The sequence below is a fragment of the Ovis aries genome, chromosome 22 (genome assembly GCF_016772045.2).
Source record: "Ovis aries strain OAR_USU_Benz2616 breed Rambouillet chromosome 22, ARS-UI_Ramb_v3.0, whole genome shotgun sequence".
In the NCBI taxonomy this organism is placed as follows: domain Eukaryota; kingdom Metazoa; phylum Chordata; class Mammalia; order Artiodactyla; family Bovidae; genus Ovis; species Ovis aries.
The window spans coordinates 34,319,871-34,347,812 of NC_056075.1; the positions used below are offsets into that span (position 1 = coordinate 34,319,871).

Below are 27,942 nucleotides of genomic sequence, written 5' to 3' on the forward strand. Positions count from 1 at the left end.
ACAGATTTTAACTAGTGAAAAAGGGGTGTTTGTAATGACTCCGTGGAACCTCAAATTGGGGCATAAAACCAAGTTTTAATTTAAAATAATAAGAAACAGGGCTGTGGTCAGAATACCATCTTCTGATACCCTTAGGGGGTCTTACGATCGGTCATTCAGAATATTCCAACTTCTGAGCAGATGCCGATGGTTCTCACACTGCACGCAGTGGGGTTGGGCGCTAGGCAGGGGAGCCCTAACTGGGCAGCAGGCTCCGCCCCAAACCTCCGGAGGCTGAGATGTGAGGAAGGAGGAGCCCACAGGCCAGAGGACCAAAAGATCCTTGGAAAAATATCCAGGGGATGGCATTGGGGGAGGAGGGGGTTGGTCATCACAGACCCCTTTGAAAGTCTGCTGACAACTACTAGACCTTTCTAGTTAAGAAAAAAGCATGTTCGCCCATGCTCATAAGGTTCTGCGTGCAGTTTCAGGTTGGGGAGAAGTAGAAACTTCCTGATGTAATAGGCTCTGAGTGCCTGGCATCCGGGACCACCCCCATCCTGCTCCCAGGAGAGGAGAGGGCACTCACCAGGAGCCTGGTGTCCTTGATGACGCACAGCTGCTTGGCCCACTGGCCCAGCCACTTCTTGCGCCAGAGGAAGGCGCAGATGCGGGCGTCGCGCATCAGCTCGATGCTGGCCTCGGGCGAGGGCCACTGATAGGGGGCCGACTTGCCCTTGCTGCTCTCCTCCTCGTCGTAGGACTCGTAGGAGCTGCTCACGGCCTCTCCGTCCTCTGCAAGGGAAGACCTCGCTGTCACAGCCTTGCCTGGCAAGGGATGCTCCTAAACAGGCTTTGCTCCTTTGGGAGGGTGGTCCCCAGGCCATCCTCCCCACCCCGCCCATGCCCTGGAACCAGCCCATTACCAGCAACCGCAGGCCCAGGCAGACTTTCCGGCCCCTAAACCACTGAGCAGAGGGTCTTGGATGCTGCCTCTGGTCACACACACAGATAACGTGAAACTGGGTGTCTCCCCTTTCCTCCTCAAATCCTGTCATCTCAGACCCCACGGAAACCTCTGACCAGACACTGTCCTCAGACATGTGCTCTTGAGAAAACCAGTGCTGGCCTCGGGGCCTCCGCTTCCTCCACCAAAGGATGAAGCGGCGGGTGACCTCTCTCTTGGTTCTTCTGGTGTGTATGCGGGGGTGATGCTCTATCATTCTACGGCCCCAGGACGAGGGGGTTGCCGCCTGAACCCAGAGGTGGGCAAGCCTCCAGCGGTCGCCCCCCGAACTCGCCCACCAGGCTTGTTCTGTTCCTGTCCTATCCTGGGGGCAGCGAGAAGCTATGACTCTTGGAAGCAAAAGTGCAATAACCCACAGCAGGAGCGGGCCCTCCGGTCCCCCTCCCCCTCCTAAGGTCACAGTCACAGCCCTCCTGGAGAATCCACTCTTACCCTCCACAGACTGTTCTCTCTCCCCACAGAAGACCTCCCAGCATGAACCCAGCTCCTCCTGCTCATCTCCACCTGGTACTCTTCTTTCCTGGCCATGCCACCCCTACACTTTTATTCTCTTTAAGAGTCCCCCAGTTTACCACATCTCACCCAATCCTGTACCCACTCCATGTGCCTCAGTGTCTGCCCCCACCACCTTGCCAGATTGCTCTGTCTTCTGGGCCTCACTGCCCTCTTCAAGGCCAACAGAAACTAGGTGCAGAAAAAAATATCAATCAAACCCCCAAATCCAAGACATGGAGAAAATAGAACCTCAGGATTCAGGTCCAGCAACCCCTGGCTCAGCTCAGGAATCCTGCTTATCATAACCCTGCTCCAGCCTCTGCTTGAATTCCCCCATGGATGGGGAGCTCACTACCCCCAGTTGCTGGACAATTGCTTCCTTACTGGGCAGCTCTGACAGAAAGTCTTATCTACTTCCCCATGACTTCCATAGACATGTTCTGTCCCCTCAAGTCAGAGTGAACGGAACCTCTCTTTCGTCTCCACATTACCCATCAGGAAAGAGACAGTCCATGGGTCCCCTGTCTTCCCTTCTCCAGAAGCTTCTGGTACATCCTGCATAGCTAGGTTCCTGCATACTAAGAAAACAGAACCACCTTTGAACTAGAAATATAGGAAAATGGAACAAGGCCACAGCCACAATTATTCTAGCTACAATGCCAATAAAAACGTGCTTTATTTTGCTTTAATATTTCTAAAAATAACACTTTGACTACTTTAATATCAGTTTTCTTTAAAAGCAGTGTGATACTACTCCCCTTCCTGACAATAAAAAAGTCACAGAATTCACAATTTTACACCTATTAAGTACGCAGACTGAAAATAGAGGTGTTACCTGGTAGGGGACCCTGACCTCTTGTATAGCTGGTGGCGACATAAATTAACACCAGCCTCTCAGGAAATGACCCATCAGCCTGTTTTTTTGAAAGCCATAAAAACATCCATCCCCTCTGACCCAATAATCCCAGTCTTGGGAGTTTATCCGAGGAAAGTACTTTTTTAAAAAGGAAGGAAGGCGGGCTGAGAGAGGTTACATGCATTAAGATATTCATGCAAGTACTTCTGAACAGTCAGCAGAAGGAGGCTGGAGAAAGCATGATTTCATCCAGGGTACCATGCAACCGTAATCAGTGAAAGCTCTTGCAAGCTAGTCTGCAATTTGAGAAACTCCTTAAGATGGCAAGTGAGAAAGCACAGTTACAATCATCTATGCAAAGAAAACAGTACTGAAAGGCCACACAGAGAATTCAATGATTTGATCTGGTGGTGGGGTGATTCTGTAAAAAAAAAAAAAAATCCCCCTTGTCAGCACTGCATTAGCTGCACAATAAATGAAAGAAGAAAGATGCGGCTGTTGGGGTATCTCTTCCAGTGGGTTAGTCGGTGAGGCTACAGAGTATACAGTGTGAAGAAGCTGGCAAGACCCCACCCTCCTCCCCGCCTCCGGCTGTTTTGTGCTCCTGGGGTTGCCCCACCTGTTCCATGGAGAATTCTAATGTCTGCCCATTGGCCTCCAGGGGGAATGGGATGATACCTGGAATGGCTCAGAGGAAATTTTAGGGCAAATGTATTGACTATTTTACTTATCCCTAAGAGAGATCATGGCACAACCATAAATGAAGGATATTGTTAAACAGACACTTGGCTGCCAGAGGTTGCAGGATAAGCAGGAGGGAAAGGCAGGATGCTCAGATAATTTCAGCCCCCTTTCGGCTGCCCCTGGTGGGCACCGCAGCCATCGCGTCCTGTGGCACATCCTCAGGAACAGAGGCCAGCACGGCCCTGCCATGCTCTGTGTCCTCATCATTCCAGATGCCACAGGCAGGGGTCTGCAGGCGGGTGACACAGGGCACCCTCATGCAGGACCCCCACACGAGGATGGGAAGAGGGCAGCGGCCACCCTCAGGCATGCACCCCGCCTCCGCGAGCCAGGCAGCAGGCACAGGATCACTGGCATTCCCGCTCTGGGACGAGCAGTACCCAAGGTGATGGTGGCGTAAATGACTCCTTCAGGCACCTGCACCCATCTGGGGACTCCACAGGCGGGATATCTGCTGGGATGGCCTGTGGCATTTCCGGAAGCACAGAAAGAGACAAGAGGGAAAGAGAGAAGATGAAGAGAGGGGCAGGTCCAGAGGCAGAGACACAAACAGATGTGGTGACGTGGCTGCCTGTCCATCAGAAGCAAGTGAGTTCCCATCAGAAGTGTGGGCTTGTTGGGTGAGGTCCCAGCCTGGCCAAGGACATCATTTCCCAGCTCCTTTCCATCCAGAGACGTGACTGCCTGTCACCAACGGAATGCCTAGAGAAGCCCTGGGTGTCCTTCTGGCTGGTGCCTTTAAGAAGCACACAGAGGTCTTCCACCTTCTTTGCAGAGGCTTCTGTGGCCTCAGAGGGTGGCCAAGCCGACGCTGGAAGGAGCCTGCTGACCAGTAATGCCCACACCAAGCTGTTCCAAGAGTGAGAATCAGATTTGCACTGGGCTACTATAAACTGCCAGGGGGTGCTGTTTGTCACAGCAGCTGCCATTACCGCAGCAGGAGGCATCATCCGTGCAGGAGCTATGCTAATAGCAGGGCGCTTACTACACTTGGGTTCAGAGAGAGCCACCTGGCCCATGGGAGCCGCGAGGGGACTGTGCTGATAAAGCAGCCCAGGAAGCCGGCTCCTGGTCTTCTGCAGGAAGCCAACAAAATTGCTGATGCCAAAGAACTAGAGCATGGGGCTGGAGTCCAGCGGTTGCTCCTCTTCTTGCGACCAGGGGTCAACCAGGTGGGGCGGACGACAGGCTGGAAACAAGGACAGCCCAGCTTTTAATGCAGGGGAAGTTCCCCCAGGTCATCCTCGGTCATCGTGCTGGCAGGAGAGAAAAGGCAACTGGGCATCTTCCCACTGCCTTTACTTGCTGACCTTGGGATGACTCCCCTCTCCTCCTAGTCCCGGATAAAACCAATACGAATTTCCAGTTGAGAGACAAACACCAAGATCCTTCTGACCACTTGTTTGTGTCGAGATGAAGTGTCTGCCCCACAGACAGGCCCCCGGGAGCGTCTGGGAGGCAGGCCCTGGCTGGCAGGGGCCACACCCCAGAGAGACAGGCTTCAGAGGCATGGAGATGCTCACTGGGGTGAGTCAGGGCTCCCACCTTCCAGACGCACCCAGACACTCCTGCTGCGCCCACAGCTCTGGTCTGAAATCACAGTCCAGCGGTGACTTGGCAACACCTCACAAGCTAAGTGACGTCTGCCCACAAAGCCAGCCTCTTAGAATAAAATTCCGTGAGCCCAGAGAGGCCCTCGCCTCCCACACAGTTCCTGGGACTGCAGACAGTAGGTGAGGCATGAAAAAAGAGGACAAGGATCCCATGTGCTCCAGGGGACTTGTCCCATTCTCATCCCCGACACCAACAAGGCCCCTTTAGGCCAAGTACATTCCCCCTACCAGGGTTGTTGACTTCCCATATCTGCGAATTGCTTTATGCTTTCAAAGACCTTTCACTTACAACAAAAGGAAAGAGAAGGAGGTAAGAAAGGGAGAGAGCAAGGGGACCAGAATCTAGCTACCCAGAGAGTAGGGTCACAAACATCTCTCCCAGGACCTTCAGGTGTTTCTGTGTTATAGAACCACCACCACAAGAGCATTTCTGATCCAGCCTCATCAGGCTGAGGACAAGAGCACGCCAGCATAAGCCTGGCCCCCAGAGCAAAGACCGTCTTTTTAATACCTATATTAGGTCTGCCACGAAGTAACCCTCTGAAGGCTAGAGAAAAGTCTATTCAGAGAAAAGCTAAGGTCTTTCCCGGGGTCTACAGCTGCCCTCTGGCGCACATCTCCTATCCATCTCATCCAGCCCTACCTGCTCCTGCCACACTGGCCTGCAACATGCTAAGGGCCCTCCCGCCTCAGGGCCTTTGCACGTGCTGTGCACTCTGTTCTTCCTGCAGGTACCAACCCCACCCACTTGCCACTTCTTTAAGAAATCTGCTCAGAGAGGCCCTCCCTAAGTTAGAAAAACGTCCCTCTCCTGCCCCAACTCAGCCCTCGCCACTTTCGGTCCTGACACATCCTACGTCTCTGTTGCCTGTCTTCTCTCCCAGAATCTAAGTGCTGTGACTGCTGATTCGTGCTGAGTTCCCACTCCTAGAAGCATGCTGAGTCCACAGTGGGAGCCCAGGGACCGTCAGTCCAGTGAAAGAACCTTGAAAGTGGGCTCTGCCTCAGCCTGACCACATTTCCATGGCTTCCGGGGCCTTGTGCCACTCGGCCAGCACACTTCTCCTCGGTCTCATTTCTGTGCTGAACCTGCAACATCCAGGCAGGACCACAGAAAGCATCAGACAGAGTAAACCCAGCTCACTGGGGACCATCCTAAGCCCTGCCCTGCAGGCCGGCTGGGTCTGCTGGAGGTCTCAGCTCGCCATCAGACCACTGGTCAAATGCTCTGTGGCCAGCTCTTGACTTGGGCCATGCCCTCTGGTAGGAGCATCCCAGGCCCCACTGTGTTTCCAGCCAGGGTGAGCGTGCCGGTCACCACAAGGGCGGTTGGCGCCGGCATCTGTGCAGGAAGTGGTCAGCCCCCTCCCAGGCCTGTTCCCAGGATGTACCATTGAGGGATGTGTCATACGGCTCAGCCTCTTCATAGTAACCCTCTGGAGACTCGATCTTCGGGACAGAGAGCTGTTTACGTTCTGGAATCTGTGGTATGAATAAATAAAACAAACATTTTCAGATACGATACACTGGGACCAACTGGGAATTAACCCTTTGGGTGGAAAATTGGGAGGGAAAACAGAGATTACAGCGACCCCCGTCAGCCACCCTGTCCACAGTGTTTGGTTTGCATCAGCTGAAGGGCTGTGGGCGCGTCATGTAACCTCACCAAACCTCAGAGTTCTCCCCTGCCAAATGAGGCTCTGACGCCCACCACACACACAGTATAGTTGTCCACAGGGTGTAATACACTTATAGGCCCAGACAGCATCAGGCTGCCGTGATAGCTACGATGGCTTCTACACAGAATATACTTTCTGCAAAGACCAGAGCTCATCAGGGGCACGCAGGGGAAGAGCACCGGGCTTCTAACCCCCAAACGTCTCCCATAATCAGTTCAATCGCTGGCTCAGCAGATACTGGATGGCTCCCGCAGACTAGCTGAGAGATGCAAGCAGATGGTTGGGAGTTGGTCCTGAGGAACACTTAACTAGGCAATGAATGCTCACAGCTCCTGATAATGACTGAAAGTCACTCAGTCATGTCTGACTCTTTGCAACCCATGGGTTATATACTCCACAGAATCTCCAGGCCAGAATACTGGAATGGGTAGTCTTTCCCTTCTCCAGAGGATTATCCCAACTCAGGGATTGAACCCAGGTCTCCTGCATTGCAGGTGGATTCTTTACCAGCTGAGCCACAGGGGAAGCCTGAGAATATTGGAGTGGGTAGCCTTTCCCTTCTCCAGGGGATCTTCCTGACCCAGGAATCAACCCGGGGTCTCCTGCACTGCAGGCAGATTCTTTACCAACTGAGCTATCAGGGAAGCCCATGGCTCCTGATAGACAAGGTCAAATCTCCATGGGAGCCTGGAGGTTATGAGGAACATTTAGGACCAAGGAAGGATGCTCAGAGGACAAGACAACCTTGAACTTCTTACATGACATGAGGGTGAATGAGCATAATTTGAGTAGGATAAAAACAATAAGATATGCAACTGTGGAGAAGCACAGAGGCTAAAATTGGTCTCTATCCTTCCATTATTCCATCTGTAAGATGGGCACCAGACTATGAAGGTAATATAAGCAATAGCAGGGGAGAAAAAGACAGGCAAGACTCCTCTGGTGGTCCAGTGGTTAAGAATCCGCCTGCCAATGCAGGGAACATAGGTTCGATCCCTGGGCCAGGAAGATTCCACGTGCCACAGAGCAACTAAGCCTGTGCGCCACAACAGCCGAGCCTGCACTGTAAAGCCCGTGTTCTGCAATGAGAAGCGACCGCAACGAGAAGTTTCTGCTCTGCAGCTAGAAAGTAGTCCCCACTCACCACAGCTAGAGAAAGCCTGCCTGTAGCAACAAAGGCCCAGCACAGCCAAAAATAACAAAAAATTAATTTAAAAAAAAGTAGATTGTGGTGTGAATATTAGTACATACAGTTCATCAATGTGTAAGCATCCATCCACATGGGTCTCCAATGTCTATCTGAATCACAAAGTTCCTACAGAGGGCCGAGGGAACCTTCATGAGTTGAGAACAGACATGGCAAAAGCTGGAGTGCATTCCCACTCCTGGTTTTCAGAGGTCCTTGCACTGGGCATTCCACATGGGGAACCCATGGGCTATTGGGGATTCGCTGTCCCACCCAAAAGAGGGCCAGGCAGGCAGAGTACAGGGAATCTAGACATCTTTGCTTTGGAAAATGAGCTTCTTTGGGGGACCTATGACACAGAACTTCTCCAGCCCTGGCCCCAGCAATAGCGGGAGAATAGTCAGCCTGGCCTTGAGTCCCAGTGGGACAGTACTCAGCAAGGGCCACAAGGGCGTCTGATCCCAGCTTCCCCTGAGGTAGAGTGATGCTCCTGCACTTGCTGCCCCCAAACCAGGCTCCTAGAGCCAAGTCTTCAGTGGTTCGGCTAGTGGATCTATCTATATGGCCTCTACAGTGAAACTAACCAGGTTTGAATCTAGGCTTTAGGAGTCCATAGCCTTAACCATGGATATGTGACAGCCTCTCTGTGCCTCACTTACCCTCTCCATAAAACAAGAGCCTGCCTTGAGGATTCAAGGAGGCAGGTGTGATTGAGTTTCCATAGGGCTGGTGTGCTAAGGTCACCTCAGTCATTTCTGACTCTTTGTGACCCCATGGACCGTAGCCTGCCATGCTCCTCCATCCATGGGATTCTCCAGGCAAGAATACTGGAGTGGGTTGCCATTTCCTGCTCCAGGGGATCTTCCCGACCCAGGGATCGAACCTGGGTCTCCCTCATTGCAGGCAGATTCTTTACTGTCTGAGCCACCAGGGAAGCCACATCAAATACAATGAGGCTCTTGCCACCATTGTCTGGGGCCTCCCAGCCCTGGCGCCCGCATCGGCCAGGTCACAGGAGTGCTGTCCGACAAGCTGAGACACGTCCGCATGAAGAGGACCAGCAGAGGCCAGGTCACCACCTGGCTCCCACACATTTTTCTAACGCCATCTGGCCCGACACCAAGAGAGCTGACAGAAGTCCCAGAGGCAGGCTCTGAACAGCTTTCAGCCCCAGCAGTGCACCCCTCAGCATGCAGGAAGGAACGGAAGACTCTGCTCATTTCCCAAGCAGCCCAGCTGCGTTCTGGGCTGGCAGGTGCGGCTGTGGGGCAAGGAGGGTGGACTCCTCCCTGGGGCAGGGGTCGTGCACACAGTGGACACAGGCGGGAGCTGCTCGTGGCTGACCCTTCGCCTTTGCTGCTCCAGGCATTCCCGGCCTCTCGGTCAGCCAGAGGAAGGGCTGACTGTGAAAGCCAGCTGTGGTTCTCTGAGAGCCGACTTCCTGGGGTCAGGAGGGGAAAGCATTTCCCCTCCCCTGGGATCCGACAAGGTCTCTGCAGATGGGTGCTGGGGCTCAGGCTTCCTGAAGAGGCCAGGCCTCCAGCTCCATCCTCCAAGAAACCCTTCTCCCCTTGAGGGAGTGTGGGGACTCTTCTCATGATGAGAAGGTGGGTCCCATCTGGAGAGAAGTTCTGAGCACCCAAGATCCAGCTCTGGTCTAGATTCCCATGATTACAACAGGACAGAAGGAGGGGGGCAAGCCCTCCGGCAGGAGCTCCTGATGGTCATTATCCCCACAGGGGGCCTGCCCTCTTGTCCAGGAGTAGAGCACCAGGGGGGTGTTTCTTGAGGGTCTCCCAAACCTTTCACTGTACAAAATCATCTGTAGATGGATTGATACAGAGAGGCATATAGGGTAGAGGCAGGAGTCTGATCTCCAGGGCTGGGTTTGAACCCTGACACTGGCACATCTGAGCTGTGTGACTTTGGGCAACTGACTTGACCTCTCTGGGCCTCAGATCCTCTGCTGCAAAACGGGGAGGGCAGAAATAACCATCACATGGTGTCATTGTAAGGATTAAACTGCACTCAGCATTATTAAGTAACAGATACTAGTTTTCACTAAGCTTCAGAATAAAATATAATAATGTCAAAGGGAGAAAAGCTGCACGTGTGCATGTTTGGTGGAGGAAGACCACGAGCTGTCTGGGAGGACACTGAGGAGGTATTTGAGCATGACTTGGCTTATACTACACTCTCCCTCCTTAAAGAACAGGACAGCCTCTGTCCCCAGGGTTGCCAGGGCCAAAGATAGGAGCTCAGGTCAAGTTAAAGGATAAAACGATTCCAACAATTCAGAAGAGCGTCAGATACACAGACCCAATGATCTATTACCAGAGGTCAAAGGAGAAGGAGATCCTAAATGCCAGGAATTAAGAATAAAGGAAAATTATTTAAATCATCATCATGATGACGTAGATGGTGCCATTCGATGAGGATGCCGAGGAGACGTGACTTGGGAACCTGAAATAATGTTCTCATGGTTCACAGGAAGAGCCGGGGAAGAAAGCCACCCCGCTCAGGGTGACGTGCCAGAGGTTGGCAACCTTTCCCTATAAAGAGCGAAAAAGGGATTCACAGGCCACTGGGGCTATGCAACCCTGCTACTGGAGTGCAGTGAAGTGAAATGAAAGTCGCTCAGTCGTGTCCGACTCTTTGCAGCCCCATGGACTGTAGCCTGCCAGGCTCCTCTGTCCATGGAATTCTCTAGGCAAGAATACTGGAGTGGGTTGCCACTTCCTTCTCCAGGGGGTCTTCCCAGGCAAGGATACTGGAGCGGGCTGCCATTTCCTTCCCCATTGTAGTGCGGAGGAACCCATAAATAATACCCAGATGAATAAGCTTGGCTGAATTCCAACAAAATGTTATTTACCAAAGCAGGTGGTGTAGGATTTGGTCACGGGCTTGGCTTCCCACATGGCTCAGTGGGTAAAGAATCTGCCTGCAACGCAGAAGACCTGGGTTTGATCCCTGGGTCAGGAAGATTCCTGGAGAGAGGAAAGGCAACCCGCTCTAGTATTCTTGCCTGGAGAATCCCATGGACAGAGGAACCTGGCGGGCTACCATCCATGGGGTCGCAAAGAGTCAGACACAACTGAGCGACGAAGCATGCAAGTACTGAACCAGTTCTGGATGAGACACAGAGCTGGAGGTGAGGGGTGGCCCCCGGTGACCCGAGGCGTTCTTGCAGTTCTGAACAACCAGCCCCAGGGTGCACTGTGACACGTTCGGGGTAGGGGCGAGCGGACGTAGTCCTGGCTCCCCAGACCAACCACAGTGATGCCGTTGGTGGCGTCAGCTGCTCCCCTCACAGAAGCCCAGCACCGACGCGTGTGCAGGCCTCAGTGGGGCGGAGTGGAGACAGCCGCGCTGGCCAGGAGCGGAACGGCGCCAGCAAACATCTGTTTCTCCTACAGCAACCACAGCACCTGGCTGGGCCAACTGCGGCCTGGACGTGCCAAGGCCGCCTGAGTCACTGGCCACACCCAGACCCCTGGCTGCCCCCTCCGGTACTGGACAGGCTGAGCCTGGGACGGAGGTCATGCTCCTGGCCAGCCCTGAGCACTGAGGACCACAGGCAGACACCCAGCTTCTGCCACAGCCACTCGCGAGCCCCGGGACTGGGCATCCTGGCAGACAAACCAGGGCAGTGCCCCGAAGCTCCAGCGTTGGGGCAGAAAGACACAGCTTTCTCTGGCTGAGGAAGAGCGGTTCCAGGGTTGCCCAGGCTCCGGTGGCCACATTCTCTCCTTCCTCCCAGACCACTTGCAGCTCTGTTTCTCCTCCTCCTCGTGAGAGCCAGAAGACACAGCTGCTCCCTGCTCCACCCTGACAGCACTCCTCTGGGGGCCTTGGACGAAGTCTTCAGCCAGACTGGACCAGAGCAGAGGCCAGAGGGGAGCAGGCAGGTGTGTGCGGGCGGGGTGGGGAGGACCCCGGGTTCCGCCCCCTCCTCCCTCACTCCACACCTGGAAGGCTCCTGGGGTGGAGATGGGTGATAGAGACAGGACTAGGAGGGACCCAGGAAAGGTCCTTCTTGGCAGAGAAATTCCACAAGGTAGGGAGACTGTCAAGGTTACTGGCTCTGCTGGAAGTCACCCCAGGGCCTGGACTGTGTCCACAGGAACTGTCACCGCACATCTGAAAGGCCACTCCAGGACTGTGGGGCTCTCAGGTGGTGGGATCTTCCCCGCTCCAGCACCAGGTTCTTCTCTAGCCCCTCCTGGCCCCGACGGCCTGCAGACACAGCCGATGCCGGCAGACCACTCTCCAGGGGCCAGCCTCTGCCCTGGCCTTGCTTGATGGTCCTGCATCTCATACCCTTGAGCCCTTAGGGCCTCTGTGCCCAGGTCACAGGAGACTGGCAAGGGAGTAGGAAAAGCCAGCTGGAGTCCCGGGCCGTGGGACTCTGTGACCTGATCAGTGTATAGCCACAACCCAGCCCCAGACCCTGGGACCTGGTCCATCACCTCAAACACAGGCTTCCAGAGGGAGTCTGTGCCTGGGAGGCTCCGCCCCATGCACACCCCTCCCGCCCGGTGTGGGTCCGTAGGCAGCTGCCCCACATGGGGCCGGCAGCGGCACCACCATTTTACAGAGGCCAAAGGCACTCTGGTCAGAATCATACATGAACTCAGGCTACAAAAGTTCCAGCTCTGGCTCAGAGCAGCCACCTCTCCTCCCTACATCCAGAGAGCAGAGCTTATTAAGTGAGTGAAAGTGAAAGCCGCTGAGTCGTGTCCGATTCTTTGCAACCCCATGAACTATACAATCCATGGAATTTTCCAGGCCAGAATACTGGAGTAGTTAGCCTTTCCCTTCTCCAGAGGATCTTCCCAACCCAGGGATCGAACTCAAGTTTCCCGCATTGCAAGCGGATTCTTTACCAGCTGAGTCACAAGGGAAGCCCAAGAATACTGGAGTGGGTAGCCTATCCCTTCTCCAGCAGATCTTCCTGACCCAGGAATTGAACCAGGGTCTCCTGCACTGCAGGCAGATCCTTTACCAGCGGAGCTATCAGGGAAGCCTGCAGAGCTTAGGGTGTACCTGAAAACCACAGCACCTCCCACCTGCTTAAAACCAGCAGCAACTGGATGGAAGCTGAGGGCCTATGCCCTCTTCCCAAGTCTTGGGGTCAAAACGAGGGAGGACCAGAGCTGGAAGAGACAGAACTTGTACCTTTACTTGACTGAGAAGACAAGCTAAGTGGAGACCAGGGCCAGGCGGGCAGTGACTCACAGCACAGCAGTCCCTCGCATCATTGGCATATGCCCAGGAGCGAGGCTCAGTCCATCAGGTTCCCTCTGCCTGGGATGAAGGGTCCCCACCAGCTGTCACCCAGATGTGGGATGCTGCCCAGGCACTCCTGACCTGCCCCGCCAGCTGGGAGGGCGGCAGGGAGAACCACGCTACCTCCAGGAAGACAAGAATGAAGGGGGCCAGTCTGGCGTCAGGACCCCCTCAGTGGTGATCTGAGCCCACAGACCCGGCGATGGATGGCTCGGTGTGAGCTCAGTCACCGTGGAGTCCCATGTTCTGAGAACTCCTTCCCAGCTCACACCTTTCCCAGGAAGCTGCCCCAACCAGATCCTGAAGCGGAAAGAACTCAGGTTCATGTCCTGCCACTTCGAGGTTGTGCAACACTGAGACATTATAACCCTCCTGACTCCTAGTTCCTGTCCTAGAAAGTGTAAATACTACTGCTCACCTCGCTGAATACCAATGTGGTCTGCCAGGCCAAAGAATAGAGATCTTAGTTGAGAGATGTTCACATGCCTCTCATTTAAACACCAAGAAACCAAGGGCCAGAGGCCTTAAATAACTTGCTTAAGGTCAAGGAGCCTAGTACTGGCGGAGCTAGAGCTGGGATCTGAACCCAGGTCTGGAGGAGTCTGAAATTCCATGCATGCATCCATCCATCCGTGAACAAACACATGAATGGCCTACTGTGTGCAGACACAGAGCATGAAGCAGTGATGAGACATGGCCCCTGCCTCAGGGAGCTTACATCTGCTCTGGGAGGCAAAGAATAAACACGGAGGGGTAGCTAGGTGGTAAGGCAGGCAGTGATGGGGGCAGGCACCGAGGCGGGATGTCTCACCTGCGGGCAGGCCAGGGAGAGTCTGTCTGAGACTAAGGAAGGGCAACTTTGAAGAGTCAGGGCGCAAGAAGCGCAAAGTCCCTGCGGCAGGACTGACACAGGGCACAACCCACGAACAGAGGGGAGGCCAGTGATGAGCAGATGCGGTGAGGCTAGAGACGCAGCTGGGCCAGACAGGGTGAGCCCTGGGGCCAAGTGAAGGAGTGTGGATATTTTGTCCTAAGTTCAGTAGGAGCTCTTGGTGGGTTTCAAGTGGGAAGTGGTGTGATGTGATTTATGTTTCCAAAAGACCACTGTGGCTGGAGCTGGTGACCACAGCTGTGCACGGCCCCGCTCAGGGGGTGCTGGAAAAGAATCTGGCAGGTCACCTCGGACACATGGTGACCCTCATTTCCCACTGCCATCCCCCTCTGTACTGAGCAAATGAGATCACCCGTAGGGCAGGCCAGCTTGATCCATCTCTCCCGGTGCCTTACCCCAGGCCCCATACACAGTCGTTTTTCAGTCACTAAGTCAGGTCTGACTCTTTGCAACCCCATGGACGGCAGCACGCCAGGCTTCCCTGTTCTTCATCATCTCCCGGAGCTTGCTCAGACTCATGTCCATTGAGTTGGTGATGCCATCCAACTATCTCATTCTCTGTCATCCCCTTCTCCTCCTGGCCCCCATATAGTGGATGCTCCAAAAATGCCAGATGCTTGGTGGACTGCTATCTGGAGGACCCACTGGACATTCACAGGGTCACATCAGGGAAATCAGGGGTCCCAGACCCACACTTACCATCTTGGGGGGCGGGAGGTCTGGGAGACTCTTCTGAGGGGCCGAGGAGGGCTGGGGGGGCTCACCGTTGGTCAGCGGGTTCTGCTCCTCGGGTGCTGTGGGCAGCAAGCAGGAAAGGGTTTCCGTGAGGGGCACTCGGCCTCCCAGCAGAGTCTCATTATCCGGGAATGTCTGGTCACATGAGCCCTGAGTTCTATTTGAGCAGGTGTTAATTACCCAGGCAGGCAGTCCCTGGAGCCAGTGCTGTTTTTCCTCCAAGAATAGGGTAGATTGGCCCCGGGCAGATTCCTCAGAAGGAACTAGTTTGAGGTTTCTGGCAGGTTCCGCACCCTCTCCTCCACCTGCCCCATGTCCAAAATGATCTGGCCACAGAGCTCTGGCAGTGGAGGAGCTGCCTGTGGGCACTATATTGAGCGGCTCTCAGCACCGAGCCTGTGATTACGTCTGTCCACCTCCCCAGTTTCCCCGGCAGGCAGCCTGACAACCTTAGGCACATGGGATGCTTTCATGCAGGGGACCTCTGCTGAGTCCATGCTTGGCGGTGGGGCAGGAGGTGAAAGCCACACTGGGTAATTGGACCACCAACCATCTGTGCACTTTTAGGGAAAAGAGCGCCAAAGGCTCTTCTGAGCCCATTTCAGCCGGGCCGGACAGGCCCAGGCAGATCTGACCCTGGGGCTTTTCAGGCTGATGTCTTGAAGCCAAGGCTTTACCAGACTGAATGCTTTGGGGTGCTGTGTTCCCACCTCTTGCTAAGTCTCTGCATTTGAGTTACGGGCTTGAGAGTTGGGAGATGGGGTCTCTAATCCCCTGTGCTCTGTAACTAGGCAGCTGTGCAAACCCTGGACCTCCCTGGGATCCTGCTGGACCCAGTCCTGGGGGTTTTCATAGAAAAGCAGAGAGCAGAACAGAGCAGGAGAGTAAGACACCACAGAAGACGATATGTCCTTTCAATGGAAGATAAAATGTTCTGCCAAGAGATCACCTTTGAACAAAATCTTCAAATATTAAGGCAACTGCTGACAGCACCATTTCCTTCCCATCACTCCTATCTACCCCCCCACCCCCAACACACTCATAAAATCCAGACTTATCAAAAGTCATAAAGCCGGGGCCGTGGGATCAGCACCATACTCAGCTGCTTTCTTAGAACATCTGAATTATAACTTCCTATTTCTGGGGTGATGCTGGGAAATGCTGAGAGATTTTAGGGACAGATGCCTTATCCAAGAAGGGGACGTGAGACCTTCAAGAGGCAAGGAGGTGGCCTGGTTGGTAAAACTTCCCCAAAATACATCAGCCCAGAATACCATCAACTAAAATAGGACTTCCCAAAATAACCCCACCAGGCCTGTCTGTGGTGCTGGCTGGAAGGAAGGGGGGTGGTGTGGGACCAAGGCTTAAACCTGCCCCGCTCCCAGGAGCTGGCCAGTCCATCGGCAGTAATCCCATACCTTTGTCTTGGGACTCGGCATTCTGTTGCTTGTGGACTGTCACTTTGTTCATATAAATGTATTCCTCATCACAACCTGCAGGAGGGGGATAGAAGACAAAGGCTCCAGGTGATTTCATGAAGGGAAAGGGCTTCTTGAGAGAAACACCCCCCGCCCCCGCCACCCTCGAGACACCGTCATCAGCTTGGATTCCAGTAAAAGCATACAACATTTTCAGCTGATTGGAAGAGTCCATTATAGAAAGAGTTGACGGATTTCCAGAAAAAGAAATGCCTCGTTTGCTGACTCAAGTTTTCTGTCCTGGGAAGAGGGGAGAGGACAGAAAGCGAGGGTGCAGGAGGGTAGCTTTGGGAATAGAAGTCTTATGTGGAAAAGCACCCATAGCTTAAGGATCTGCCTCAGATTCCACCAAGCAGAGATTTCTCTGGTTTTTCCTAGCCTTTCATTTAAATTGTGAAACATTTCCTATCAGTCACTCTCAACCTAGTCTGAATTACACGCATGGGCTGATCAGAGCAATGTCTATATAAGATAGGTCACATTGAGGATCTGGAAGTTTAGCTTCCAGGCCTCTAGCTGGAGTGCTGCTGTGGGGCCCTGAGCTCTGTTTTTGGAGGGGTGAGTGTGCTGGGATGCGGGCCTGCAGCACCAGCAGCTGCCTGCTCTACCTTCCGCAGCACAGCCCTTCCCTTTCTTTAAAAACATTTCTGTACAAGTTGTCACCTTCCCCCTGCACATCTGGGCAGAGAAAGGCTCGTCTTCTAATACAGTTCCCAATGCCCCAAGGAGTCTTTCTTCAGAAGCCTGCAGAGGAGGCTCATCCCAGTGTTTTTTCTCTTAGCAATTCTCCTGCATTTCTTTGCAGTTCTTAATTTGCATTTCCTAGAAACTTGTGGCTGATAAATTCCAGTGGCTAGAGACGGTGCTACTGAGCCAAGGAGCCCAATCCACACCCCTGGCAAAGGAGGCGGTTCAGCCAGTTCCCCACCACAGACCGCCCGGACTCCAGCCCGCAGGCCTGCCTCCACAGAGTCCTGGAGAACCCAGAGAAACTGCAAGAGGACATGGCTCGATGGAGCTTCCTCCATCAGCTGTGGGATTGCCACCCTGGTGCCCAGCCCTGCCAGGGCCAGTCAGCAATGTCATCCCTATACCAAGGGCTGCGGCAGCTAACGGGATGGAACTACGAGGCCTAAATGCAGTTATCCACAGCTTGCATACTTCCATTAAAGGGCTGCATCTGTACCTTCTCCAGAACCTGGCATGGGGAGAAGCACTCTGCAGGGGGAGGCAGGAGATGGGGTGGGGGGTGGTCCTCAGCCAAACTCTGCCATCAATAGTAATTTTGAGCAAAACACGCAACCTGTGTGCTTTGGCTTTCTTGTCTGCATAGTATGGAAAACAACTGTGATGAAATACTGCCTATTTCTGGGGCTTCCCAGGTGACTCAGTGGTAAGAATCTGCCTGCCGATGCAGGAGACTTGGGTTTGATCCCTGGGTTGGAAAGACCCCCGTGTAAATGGAAATGGCAACCCACTCCAGTATTCTTGCCTGGGTAATCCTATGTTCAGAGGAGCCCACAGTCCATGGGGTTGCAAAGAGCCGGACACAACTGAGCCCACATGTATACATACATATTTCCTATTTCTACCTAACTGAAGTTCTCAAGAGTTCAAAACTCAAATACTAGGCCATCTGAAAGAGTAAGGTAAACTTATAACTAAGATTTTAAATGACAGCTTAGGACTTCCCCGTGGTCCAGTTGTTAAGAATCCACCTGCCAGTGCGGGGTACACCAGTTTGATGCCTGGTCCGGTAAGAGCCCACATGCCATGGGGCACTAAGCCCGTGTACCCCACCTACTGAAGTCTGTGTGCCTAGGGCCGGCGCTCCACAACGAGAACCCACTGCAGTGACAAGCCCATACACCGCAGCTAGAGGGTGGCCCCTGCTCATCATAACCAGAGAAAAGCCCGCATGCAGCACCCAAGACTTAGCACAAAAATAAATAAAGTTAAAAAAAGGAAAGAAAAAAAGACCATCTAAATTATAGCAAATAACTCAAAGGCTCAATAATAGGAAAACAGTGAAAAAACCATAGTACATCAACACAGGTAATAGCTGGTCACCTTTACAAATAAATGGATTACTGGAGAGTGTGTAAATGGGCCAAACATCATGGAAGTGATTTTAGAGGATTTATTTAAGTGTTCCTGGTCTTTAACCCAGCATTTTCCTTGTCAGGAATCAATATTTTGAATTGAAAAATATACAAGTATTTTGAAGATAAACTCCAGCATGAAAACAAATTTTATTTGAGGATGTTCATTGCCATGTTATATAAGAATTTTTTTTTTTTTTAAAGAACAAAACTTATATGCTCACTAACAATGGGCTAGTTGAACTAGTTGAACACTTCTCATTCATCAGTGGCCACTACCCACCTACGAAAAATAACAAAGCAGCGCTATGTCTGCTGTTTATAAAGATATCCAAAAATTAAAGGATCATGTTTCAGAAAAGAAAAAAAGAAGTAAAAAAGTACACAAACTGCCAACACAGGGCAATGTGCACAGGCAGCAACGCTGAACACAAAACTAACGGAGCAGAACAGAGAGGCAGAGCACAAAATACAGAAAATATTCTGATGACATCAAGACAGGTCACTAAAGGAATCAAAGCAATGGAAACAGGGTTTAACGTTCATTTCACATTCATTTCTTTTTTCAAATTGTTGACTAAGCCCACACTCCTCTCCAAAAAAAAAAAAAAAAAGGCAAGATATTATTGATTATTGTTTTAACTGTGAGATTCTGAGCAGGTGATTCCTCCCCAAGATGGCTATTTGTAAACTGCAGATTATACTGGCTCTGGTCCATGTCACAAGGCTGCGTGTCCCTCCTCGGACACTCTGCAGGCTCTGCTTGATCTCAGTGTTGCTGCTGCTGCTGCTGCTAAGTCGCTTCAGTCGTGTCCGACTCTGTGCGACCCCATAGACGGCCGCCCATGAGGCTCCCCCGTCCCTGGGATTCTCCAGGCAAGAACACTGGAGTGGGTTGCCATTTCCTTCTCCACTCAGTGTTGCTAATCCCCCAGAATCCAGTGAATAAGTAACAGGCTCGCAGGACCGTCTGCAATCCTGTGAACTGGGCCTTGGAGAGGGGAGGCTGATGAGCTGTCCCAGGTCTGGGAGGCAGTCTTGGGGTTGGGGAATTTCTATCATTCTCTCATTTATTTTCAGAAGTGCACTGAGCCCCAGCACCTCGCACGGTGCTGGGGACACAGCAGAGAACAAAACAGACGTTGTCTCTGACTTCATGAACCCGCTGGGGCAGGGGCAGGCGGGAGGGAGGGACAGGGAGGCAGATCTGGATGCATAGTCGCACAGATATGTTGGGAGTGACAACGTTACGGGGGAGGAAAGGAGAGCTCCTAATGCTCTGACCATGTGTGCAGATCCAGGGAAAACAACTGAAGAGGGTGGTGGTGAGGGCTAGGGGGGAGGGACCCAGACCTCTCCCTTCCAGTTGGATAGACTAAATGTTCAAATCACATCCCATCACAAGGGCAGCCCCTGAAATGTTCCCAGAGTCTCTGAGCAGGGTATTGGGGAGCCCTCAGGCTTAGGACAGGAAAAGATATCAGGATCCCAATAAACAGACCTCAATCCATGCCTTGATCTCACTACTGAGATGAAAAAAGAGTAGAAAATTGAATACTATTTATACATGAAAGATCAGAGAACAGACAATTAAATGTGAAAAGTACAGACACAGACACACACTCATACTCTGCCCCAGAGGTGTGGAAGTAAACAACAGCTCAGCCAGTGGAGATCACAGGCTATCTTGAAATGATCAGCCTGTCTCCACCTACAAGTCCAGGCAAGTTGAGTTCATTTACACACAGTGAGGCAGGTTTGGGAAGCTGAGAGGAAAAACAAACAAACAAAAAAAGAATGCCTTCAGTTTAAGGGGCTGTGCCTTCTATCCTGTGCAGCACAGTAATTAACCTGGGGCAGACTAATCTGGACGGTGAAGAGGGGAGGGTAGCATCAGGGTTAGGTCGGCTGGCCCAGGCCTCTGCTGGGCTCTGCCACACGTGGCCATGGAGACACAGACGTACAGAACAGACTTGTGGACACAGTGGAGGAAGGAGAGGGCGGGACGGACGGACAGAGCAGCATGGAAACTCATCCACCAGAGCAGGTAAAACAGATACCAAGTGGGAATTTGCTGCGTGACTCAGGGAGCTCACACCGGGGCTCTGTGACAGCCTAGAGGGGTGCGATGGGGTGGGAGGTGGCAGAGAGGTTCAAGAGGGAGGAGACTATGTATATCTATGGCTGATTCATGTTGATGGATGGCAGAAACCAACACAATACTCAAAAGCAATTACCCTTCAATTAAAGATAAATTAATATTTTTTAAAAGGGGGAAAAAAATGTCAGTTGCTGTTGTAACCACTCTGCCATGTGAGAAGATGCTAAGAGAACCAGAACGGGGAACTTATAAATAGTGGCTACTCACCCGTGGGCACTGACCTGGAGAACAGAGTTTGCATGCTAAGTCGCTTCAGTTGTGTCCGACTCTCTGTGACCCGATGGACTGTAGCCCACCAGGCTCCTCTGCCCATGGGATTCTCCAGGCAATAATACTGCTGTGGGTTGCCATGCCCTTCTCCAGGGATCTTCTCAACCCAGGGATCAAACCTGTGTCGCTTACGTCTCCTGCATAGCAGGAGATTCTCTACCACTAGCACCACCTGAACAGAAGTGACAGCCAAAGGTCCCAGTATGGCTTTGTATGTTTATCTGTAGTCTGGGTGCACTCTGGGGGCGACTCACACTGACTGGGGAGGCCCCTGACCCACTGTCGGCAGCTCCTGCAGCCCTTCATGCTGCAGAGACCAAGGGTGGGGAAGGCCTGATTTTATAAGAGCCGAACATACAAAGATTAAGGATGAAACAGAGGTCACCTACAGGAAGTCACACTAAACCAGAAAGGGACCTCTGATGGAGCGGTGAGAACCAGAAACCAGGGGTCAGCCGCCACCACTGCGGTGTTTTTCAATTCCCAACAGAGGTGTTCTTTAGCATCAGACATTCTCAAGTCGGAGCACATCTAAATGGCCTGGGAGTGTGCTCTTTAAAGGGTTCCACCAATGAGTTCCTCTGCAGAGTGACTCATCCCTCTCTACCTCACCTGCTTTGGAACATGCATTTCCCATCCATTCGTCCCACCTTTGATGTACTGCTGATCAGCACTCAAGGCGGGTCAGCAGACGCTCACTACAAAGCCAGGAGGAGCCTGGGAACCAGGAGGTGGCCGGCAGAGCTCAAAGGCAATGAAGGGGCTCCAAGAAAATGCCTCTGATGAAAGGCTAAGGGAGCCAGATTATGCCGACAGAAGAGAAGGCTGCCAGGCATATAACAACATGTTTGGCTTTTATAACTTCTCTGATATTCAGACAATAGAAACTAATTCCACAGGGAACAAAGAAAAGGAAAAGGGACTTTGAAATGTTGCCCAGTGGATGCAGGCTGGATGTCAGGGGGTAGTTCCTGACTGACGGCCAGAGCAGGTGCACCTCTCGCCCTGGCACGGATCTGAGCTGCTCCCACGGTGAGGCAGATGGATTTGATGCCCTCTTACGATCCTAAAATATCACTTTCAGTTCTCAAACATCCGACATAAAAATAAACTTGACTAAACTGTTATGACTTCACAAGAAGCCTCTTCTTTAAAAAAAAAAAAAAAATTGTGCTAGAAATGAAACCATATGTCTACGAGAAGACTTGTACAAGACTGTTCAAAGCAGCCGCCTTATTCCTAACAGCCCAAATCTGTGAATAAACCAAATGTCCATCAACAAATGAATTGGATAAACAGGTTGCAGTATATTCAAAGAATGGAAAACCAATTTAGTTCCAATAAAAGGAACTACTGATGCAACCCATGGCATGGCAGAATCTCCTGAGTGAAAGGGGCCCAACCGAAGGGACAAGCCATCCAATTTCATTTATATGAAAATCCAGAAAGGGCATCACGAATCAATGGTGGAAAAAATCTGAACAATGGTTGCCTTGGGGTGGGTGGGGATGAATTCTTGCCCTTGAAAGATAGAAAAGCTCCCGAGACAACAGAAATGTTCCGTGTCTTAATTTGGGCGCTCGGTGCACAGGTGTATGAGCTTCCCAGGTGGTGCTAGTGGTAAGAACCCACCTGCCAATGCAGGAGACATAAGAGACACGGGTTCAATCGCTGAGTCCGGAATATTCTCTGGAAGAGGGCATGGCAACCCACTCCAGTATTCTTGCCTGGAGAATTCCATGGACAGAGAAGCCTGGTGGGCTACAGTCCATAGGGTCGCAAGAGTCGGACACTACATTCTCAATTAAAACCACTGAAGAGAAAATTAAAATGATAAGAATAAAGCAGTACTGCTCATAATATTCTTTACTACTCTTGTAGTCTGTAGACTGAATTTGCCCTCCTATATTAAAAATTTTAACAGGACTTAACCTGCAGGCACACACACGTGCATACAGTTGTCAAAACGCACTGAGTTGACCACTCAAGATTTGTGTACTTGACCGGACACAGAATCTAGCTTGATTAAAAAGACAGAAAAGATAATTAACTCTGGGTTCTTTGATTTGTTGTTGTTTAGTCACTAACTCATATCTGACTCTTTTGCGACCCCATGGATGTAGCCTGCCAGGCTCCTCTGTCCATGGGATTCTTCAGGCAAGAATACTGGAGTGGGTTGCCATTCCCTTCTCCAGGGGATCTTCCCCACCCAGGGATCAAACCCGGATCTCCTGCATTGGCAGGCGGATTCTTTACCACTGAGCCACCAGGGAAGCTCTGTGCTATAGTCTTAAAGCGATGTTTTCCAGTTTTCCTTTGGGCTGTATGACTCTGGACAAGCTATTTAGACTTTCTAGGCCTCGGTCTCCTCATCTGTAATAATAGCACCAACCTCACAGGAGTGTTTTGAAGATGAAGCCTTGTTAACACATGTGCAGGTGGGAAGAACTCAACGAAGCTCTAGCTATTATTATAATACTAGTTTTATTTTCCCTTCTCTACTTTCAGTAATAGAAAAACTACTTTGAAAACACTGTTTGAAAGCTCTCTGTGGGCTACTGTGTTGAGAGTTCGTGGGGCTGCCACACACGTCCCATCACTTCTGTACTATCGTTACCATCTGCCGTGTCCTGCTAAAAAGGCATAAATTAAGTCCTAACCCTGAACAGCTCAGAATGTGACTATATTTGGAGAAAGGATATTTAAAGAGATAATTAAGATTAAATGAGGGCGCTGGGGTGGGCCCTGTTCCAATATGAACGGTGTCGTTACAGGAGAGATTTGGACACTGGCGTGCACGCACAGGAAGACGATGGGAACGCTCGGGGAGAAGAGGACCATCCACACACACCAAGGAAATCAGCCTCGGAAGGAAGCAACGCTGCCAACACCTTGATCACAGATTGTTAGCCTCCAGAACTGTGGGAAAATGAGTTCCTGTTGTTTAACCCAGTCCGAAGTTGTAATCACGGCAGCTCTAACACACTGACGACCATCTCCGTTTCCGCGGGGACCCTTCACCAAGGCCCCGACCACACTCACTGCTGCTCTTGGTGTACAAGCGGAGAAGCTCGGCCAGGCCACTCTTCTTCACCACGGCTGTGCTGCTCAGATTCTCCTGGTCAAGAATCCTGAGGAAGTCATCCAGCTCTGTCAGCAGCTGCTCCAGGGCTAGAGACAGAAAACAGGAGACACTCTTAAAGCAGCGGCCTTCTCCCTAAAGGCCCCACTCAGATACACCTCTGATCTCATAGCATCCCATGATGGACCCTCTGGTCTCAGGGGGAGGGGTGTGGGGTGAGGTCGGGCAGCACACAGGGGACTCAGCCAATAGGTGTGATTCCCAGCGCCAGGGTGGTGGGGACAGGCCAACACACCCTTAGCTTTGGGATGGACAACCTCGGCCAAAGCTGCAGGGTCACCATCTGCTGGAGCGACAGTGGTCAAAGTGTCCCGATCAAGCCTCTCAGGCCATGAGAGTCTGGAAACAGGATTTTCTTCCTCAAGTAAAGAACAGCTCAGGGTCTGGGGAACTCGAACACAGATCAAACCCACAACCATCAAAAGAAATGTTGTGTTTGACCCAGTTGTTAAACCTTTCCCCAAGGATGGGGAAACACAGAGTCACTCCAGGGAGATGAAACAGTGATTATGCTGTCCCTGCAGGAATATAGACAACCCCTCAAAAGCCACGCTTGGACAAACAAAACCTTTCTCCAAGATTCTTCAATGACTGAGAATCAATGTCACGAGTCCAGCATCACTCCCAAGGTGGTTAAGGGCTACCATGCCTCGGGATCCACAGCCCTTATCTGTGGTGTCTAACAGGCGCCTCTCAAGTGCCACTGTTACAGGAGCACTTGTCAACTTCCAGTTGGCAGCACCTTGCAGAAATTATTAGTGCACTGGGCAACTGGGAAGGTGCAGGACCTTCCCCACACCATTACTGTCGTCGTTGTTACTGTTAATGACCTAAATCTCATCCAAGAACAGAATGTCAGACACTTTCCTGATGGTCCAGTGACTGAGACTCCACGCTCCCAACACAGGGGACCCGGGTTCAACCCCTGGTCAGGGAACCAGATCCCACATGCAGCAACTAGGAGTTCTCATGCTACAATGAAGATCAAAGATCCTGAGTGCCACAACTAAGACCCAGTATAGCCAAATATACAAATAAAAACAAATATATATAAAAAAAGAACAGGATGTGGCGTTCACGGGTGGGGTCCTCACCTTGGCTCTCCCTGCCCAGCTGGCTCTCCTGAACATGCTCATTAACAGCAGCAGCTTTGAGGGTCTAAACAGTACTTTCCAACCCTGGCTACACTGGATCACCTGGGGAGATTCTCAAACTCCTGACGCCCAAGCCACACCCAGATGGATATCCAAGCCTCTGGGAGTGAGACCCAGGGGTCAGAAGTTCTCAGACCTCCCCAGATGATTCTGATATGCAGATATTTTATTTTTGCAGCAATAAACCTGACATGCTTATTGATTCAACTATCCCTTTAATTTTAAAAAATGAAAATAAACATGTTTAAAAATTCTTTACAAGTATGTACACTTTTTACTTTGACCTTCAGTCTTTTGTAGACAGCTTTCAGCATTATTATTTTTTGAACTATTAAATTACTTTTATTCTTCCCTGTCACAGGGAGTTAACAGTGATGGACTTAAGACACATTTTTTTCTTTTTCTCTAACCTGAAGCTTGGAAGACCACAAGGAAAAAAAAGAAAGCAAAGATCTGTTACACATGATAAAGGTGTCAAGAAATGTCTTATTCCTAGAAAAGAAACTTTTCATCTGTTGAGCTTTTGAAACAAACAGTATGAGCCTTTGAAGCTGAGAAGCATGGGTCTGAACGCAAGGCCAGGGGCCACACCTGTGGCCTCTGCTTCCGGGGCAGCAACCAAGTGGCCCAGGCCTGCCCTCCACCACCTACTGCGGGAACTCTGAGCAGTCCCACAACCTCCAGGCTTGTTCCCTCCTCTGTCCCGTGGAGAAGACCACGTGGGCCCCACCCATCTCACAAGGCTGGTGTAAAAGACAAAACTTGTGAAGCTCTGCACAGCTTCACTTGTGAAATGCTACGCTAACCACACGAAGAGCTCGGTCATTGTCTCCTCCCATCCTGTGGTATCACTGGTTATTTCTTATTCTCCACCTCAGAGTGCTCATGTCTAAGCTCCGCTTTAGAGAAAAACACAAAACCTTGCCCCTAATACTCCCTACCACGAAAGGTGATGGAAAGAAGGGAAGGTCACCTCCTCAGAGCAGCCTTGCTTGACCACCTTCTCCAAACTAGCTATTTATTATCATTTTCTAACTCAGCATCTAGGCCTTCATAGCCCTAGGCCTAGAAGTAGGGCTACCACTTAGTAATAAGAATATACCTCATTTTTAAGATTTGTAAATGAGTAACATCAATAACAAATGAAATAATAGTTGTCATTTACTTGCTCATTTTTAACGGGCATCTTTGTCTTTCTCACCCTGTCTAGTCTGCTAGCTCAGTGAGAATCAGAACCACATCCGTCCTAATCCTTGGCACCCCACACTGTTATAGGTGTTGAATGAATGTTTATGGAAAGAATGAATAAATGAATGAGTAAATTCGGCACCTACTAGCTCATAACAACACTAGGAGGTAAGCAACATTATGCCCATTTTGCAGATGTAAACCTCATGACCCAGAGAAGACCCATAATGCCCCACACAGCCAGTAGCAGAGAGCTGGGTTTGCTCTCTGACTCCAAGATCGAGCTCTTGGCAACACCCCAACTAATACCTCCATGTAGGGCCTTCTTCCAGCATCCCGGAAAGGCCTGGTTCCCCAGAACTGAACCAGAATCTGAGACTATCTGCTAACTTCCCCCCTGACTATTAAGGAAGCCATCATGCTTCCCTAGTTCTAACGGAGAGCTCAGTGGCCTATTTCTGCTCAAACACCCCTTTGACTCTCAGTGGGGCAGTAGCCTCCGACTTCATTCCTGGAAAACCAAACTCCCTGGAATGAGTATTGCCGTTGACTGGGAGAGAGCTGGAGGAAACAAAAGGGGAATGAGGATGTTCATTTCAAAGAGTGACAAAAGTATGGACACACGTGATCATCAGATCAAATAGCCCGCTCACTCAGATGAGTGGGTGGATGGAAGATGCCCTCAGCTCTGCCAGAGATGAGATGAGTAGATGGTGAGTGATAGGCGAGGCGAGACGAGAGAGAAGCCACATTGGGTAGCTCTGCTTGGCAAAGAACCATGGGCCAACAGCAGAGCCTCCTGCCCCGTCCTTATGTACTGGGAAGAGCACCCTGAGAAGTCTCCAAGAGGCCAGTAGCTTTTGCCCAGTTTTACTTAAAATTGATCAAAGTCTTTACGGAGTGAATTTTGAAAGACCACCAGCAAAAGTTCCCTGAGCTCACTGAATTAGTAAGTGTCCGACCTACAAACGAGTTCCATTCTGAGAGCGTGTTCATAAACCCTGTTTGTTCGTTAAGTCCAACAAAGTTAGCCTAGGGACCCAACTAACACAATCGGCTCTATAGTACTGTAATAGATGTGTAATACTTTTACAGCCACTATGGAGAACAGTGTGGAGATTCCTTAAAAAATTTCAAATAGAACTGCCTTATGACCCAGCAATCCCACTGCTGGGCACACACACAGAGGAAACCAGAATTGAAAGAGACACATGTACCCCAATGTTCATCGCAGCACTGTTTATAATAGCCAGGATATGGAAACCTAGATGCCCATCAGCAGATGAATGGGTAAGAAAGCTGTGGTACATATACACAATGGAGTATTACTCAGCCATTAAAAAGGATACATTTGAGTCAGTTCTAATGAGGTGGATGAAACTGGAGCCTATTATACAGAGTGAAGTAAGCCAGAAAGAAAAACACCAATACAGTATACTAACACATATATATGGAATTTAGAAAGATGGTAATGATAACCCTCTATGCGAGACAGCAAACGAGACACAGATGTATAGAATGGACTTTTAAACTCTGTGGGAGAGGGAGAGGGTAGGGTGATCTGGGAGAATGGCATTGAAACATGTATACTATCAGGTAAGAAACGAATTGCCAGTCTATGTTCGATACAGGATACAGGATGCTGGGGCTGGTGCACGGGGATGACCCAGAGAGATGTTATGGGGTGGGAGGTGGGAGGGGGGTTCAGGATTGGGAACTCATGTACACCTGTCGCTGATTCATGTCAATGTATGGCAAAACCAATACAGTATTGTAAAGCAAAATAAAGTAAAAATAAAAATTAAAAAAACACACAAAAATAGAACACTTTGAATCTTACAGTTTGCATCTTGAAAAGTCCATTAGTACAGCATGACCGCTGGCACACAGGGGCTGGCAATGAGTGAACAGGCAAGAAGAGTTACTGACTGGAGGAGGGAAAGGATGTGGGA

General features: G+C 51.1%; 1 protein-coding gene and 1 long non-coding RNA gene across 9 annotated transcripts in view; one reads left to right on the plus strand and one right to left on the minus strand.

Annotated features, from left to right (window-relative positions):
* AFAP1L2 (actin filament associated protein 1 like 2) overlaps nucleotides 1-27,942 on the minus strand; it is a 147,972-nt gene that overhangs the window by 18,653 nt on the left and 101,377 nt on the right. For 4 of the 8 annotated variants that reach the window (XM_042239057.2, XM_027960543.2, XM_042239055.1 and 1 more), the window contains 6 exons: nucleotides 23,549-23,677; nucleotides 15,914-15,988; nucleotides 14,460-14,554; nucleotides 6,106-6,196; nucleotides 3,482-3,565; nucleotides 569-774 (listed from right to left, as the gene is read on the minus strand). In XM_042239057.2, coding sequence (XP_042094991.1) covers nucleotides 569-774; nucleotides 3,482-3,565; nucleotides 6,106-6,196; nucleotides 14,460-14,554; nucleotides 15,914-15,965 — 528 coding nt within the window. In that variant the 5' untranslated portion in view covers nucleotides 15,966-15,988; nucleotides 23,549-23,677. The remainder of the gene's footprint in view (nucleotides 1-568; nucleotides 775-3,481; nucleotides 3,566-6,105; nucleotides 6,197-14,459; nucleotides 14,555-15,913; nucleotides 15,989-23,548; nucleotides 23,678-27,942) is intronic. The other 4 variants (XM_027960545.2, XM_060404724.1, XM_042239056.1 and 1 more) reach the window with 1 other exon arrangement.
* Nucleotides 19,866-27,810, plus strand: LOC132658418 (uncharacterized). Its single transcript, XR_009598048.1, has 2 exons — nucleotides 19,866-20,122; nucleotides 23,281-27,810. It is a non-coding gene; the product is annotated as an uncharacterized LOC132658418 (long non-coding RNA).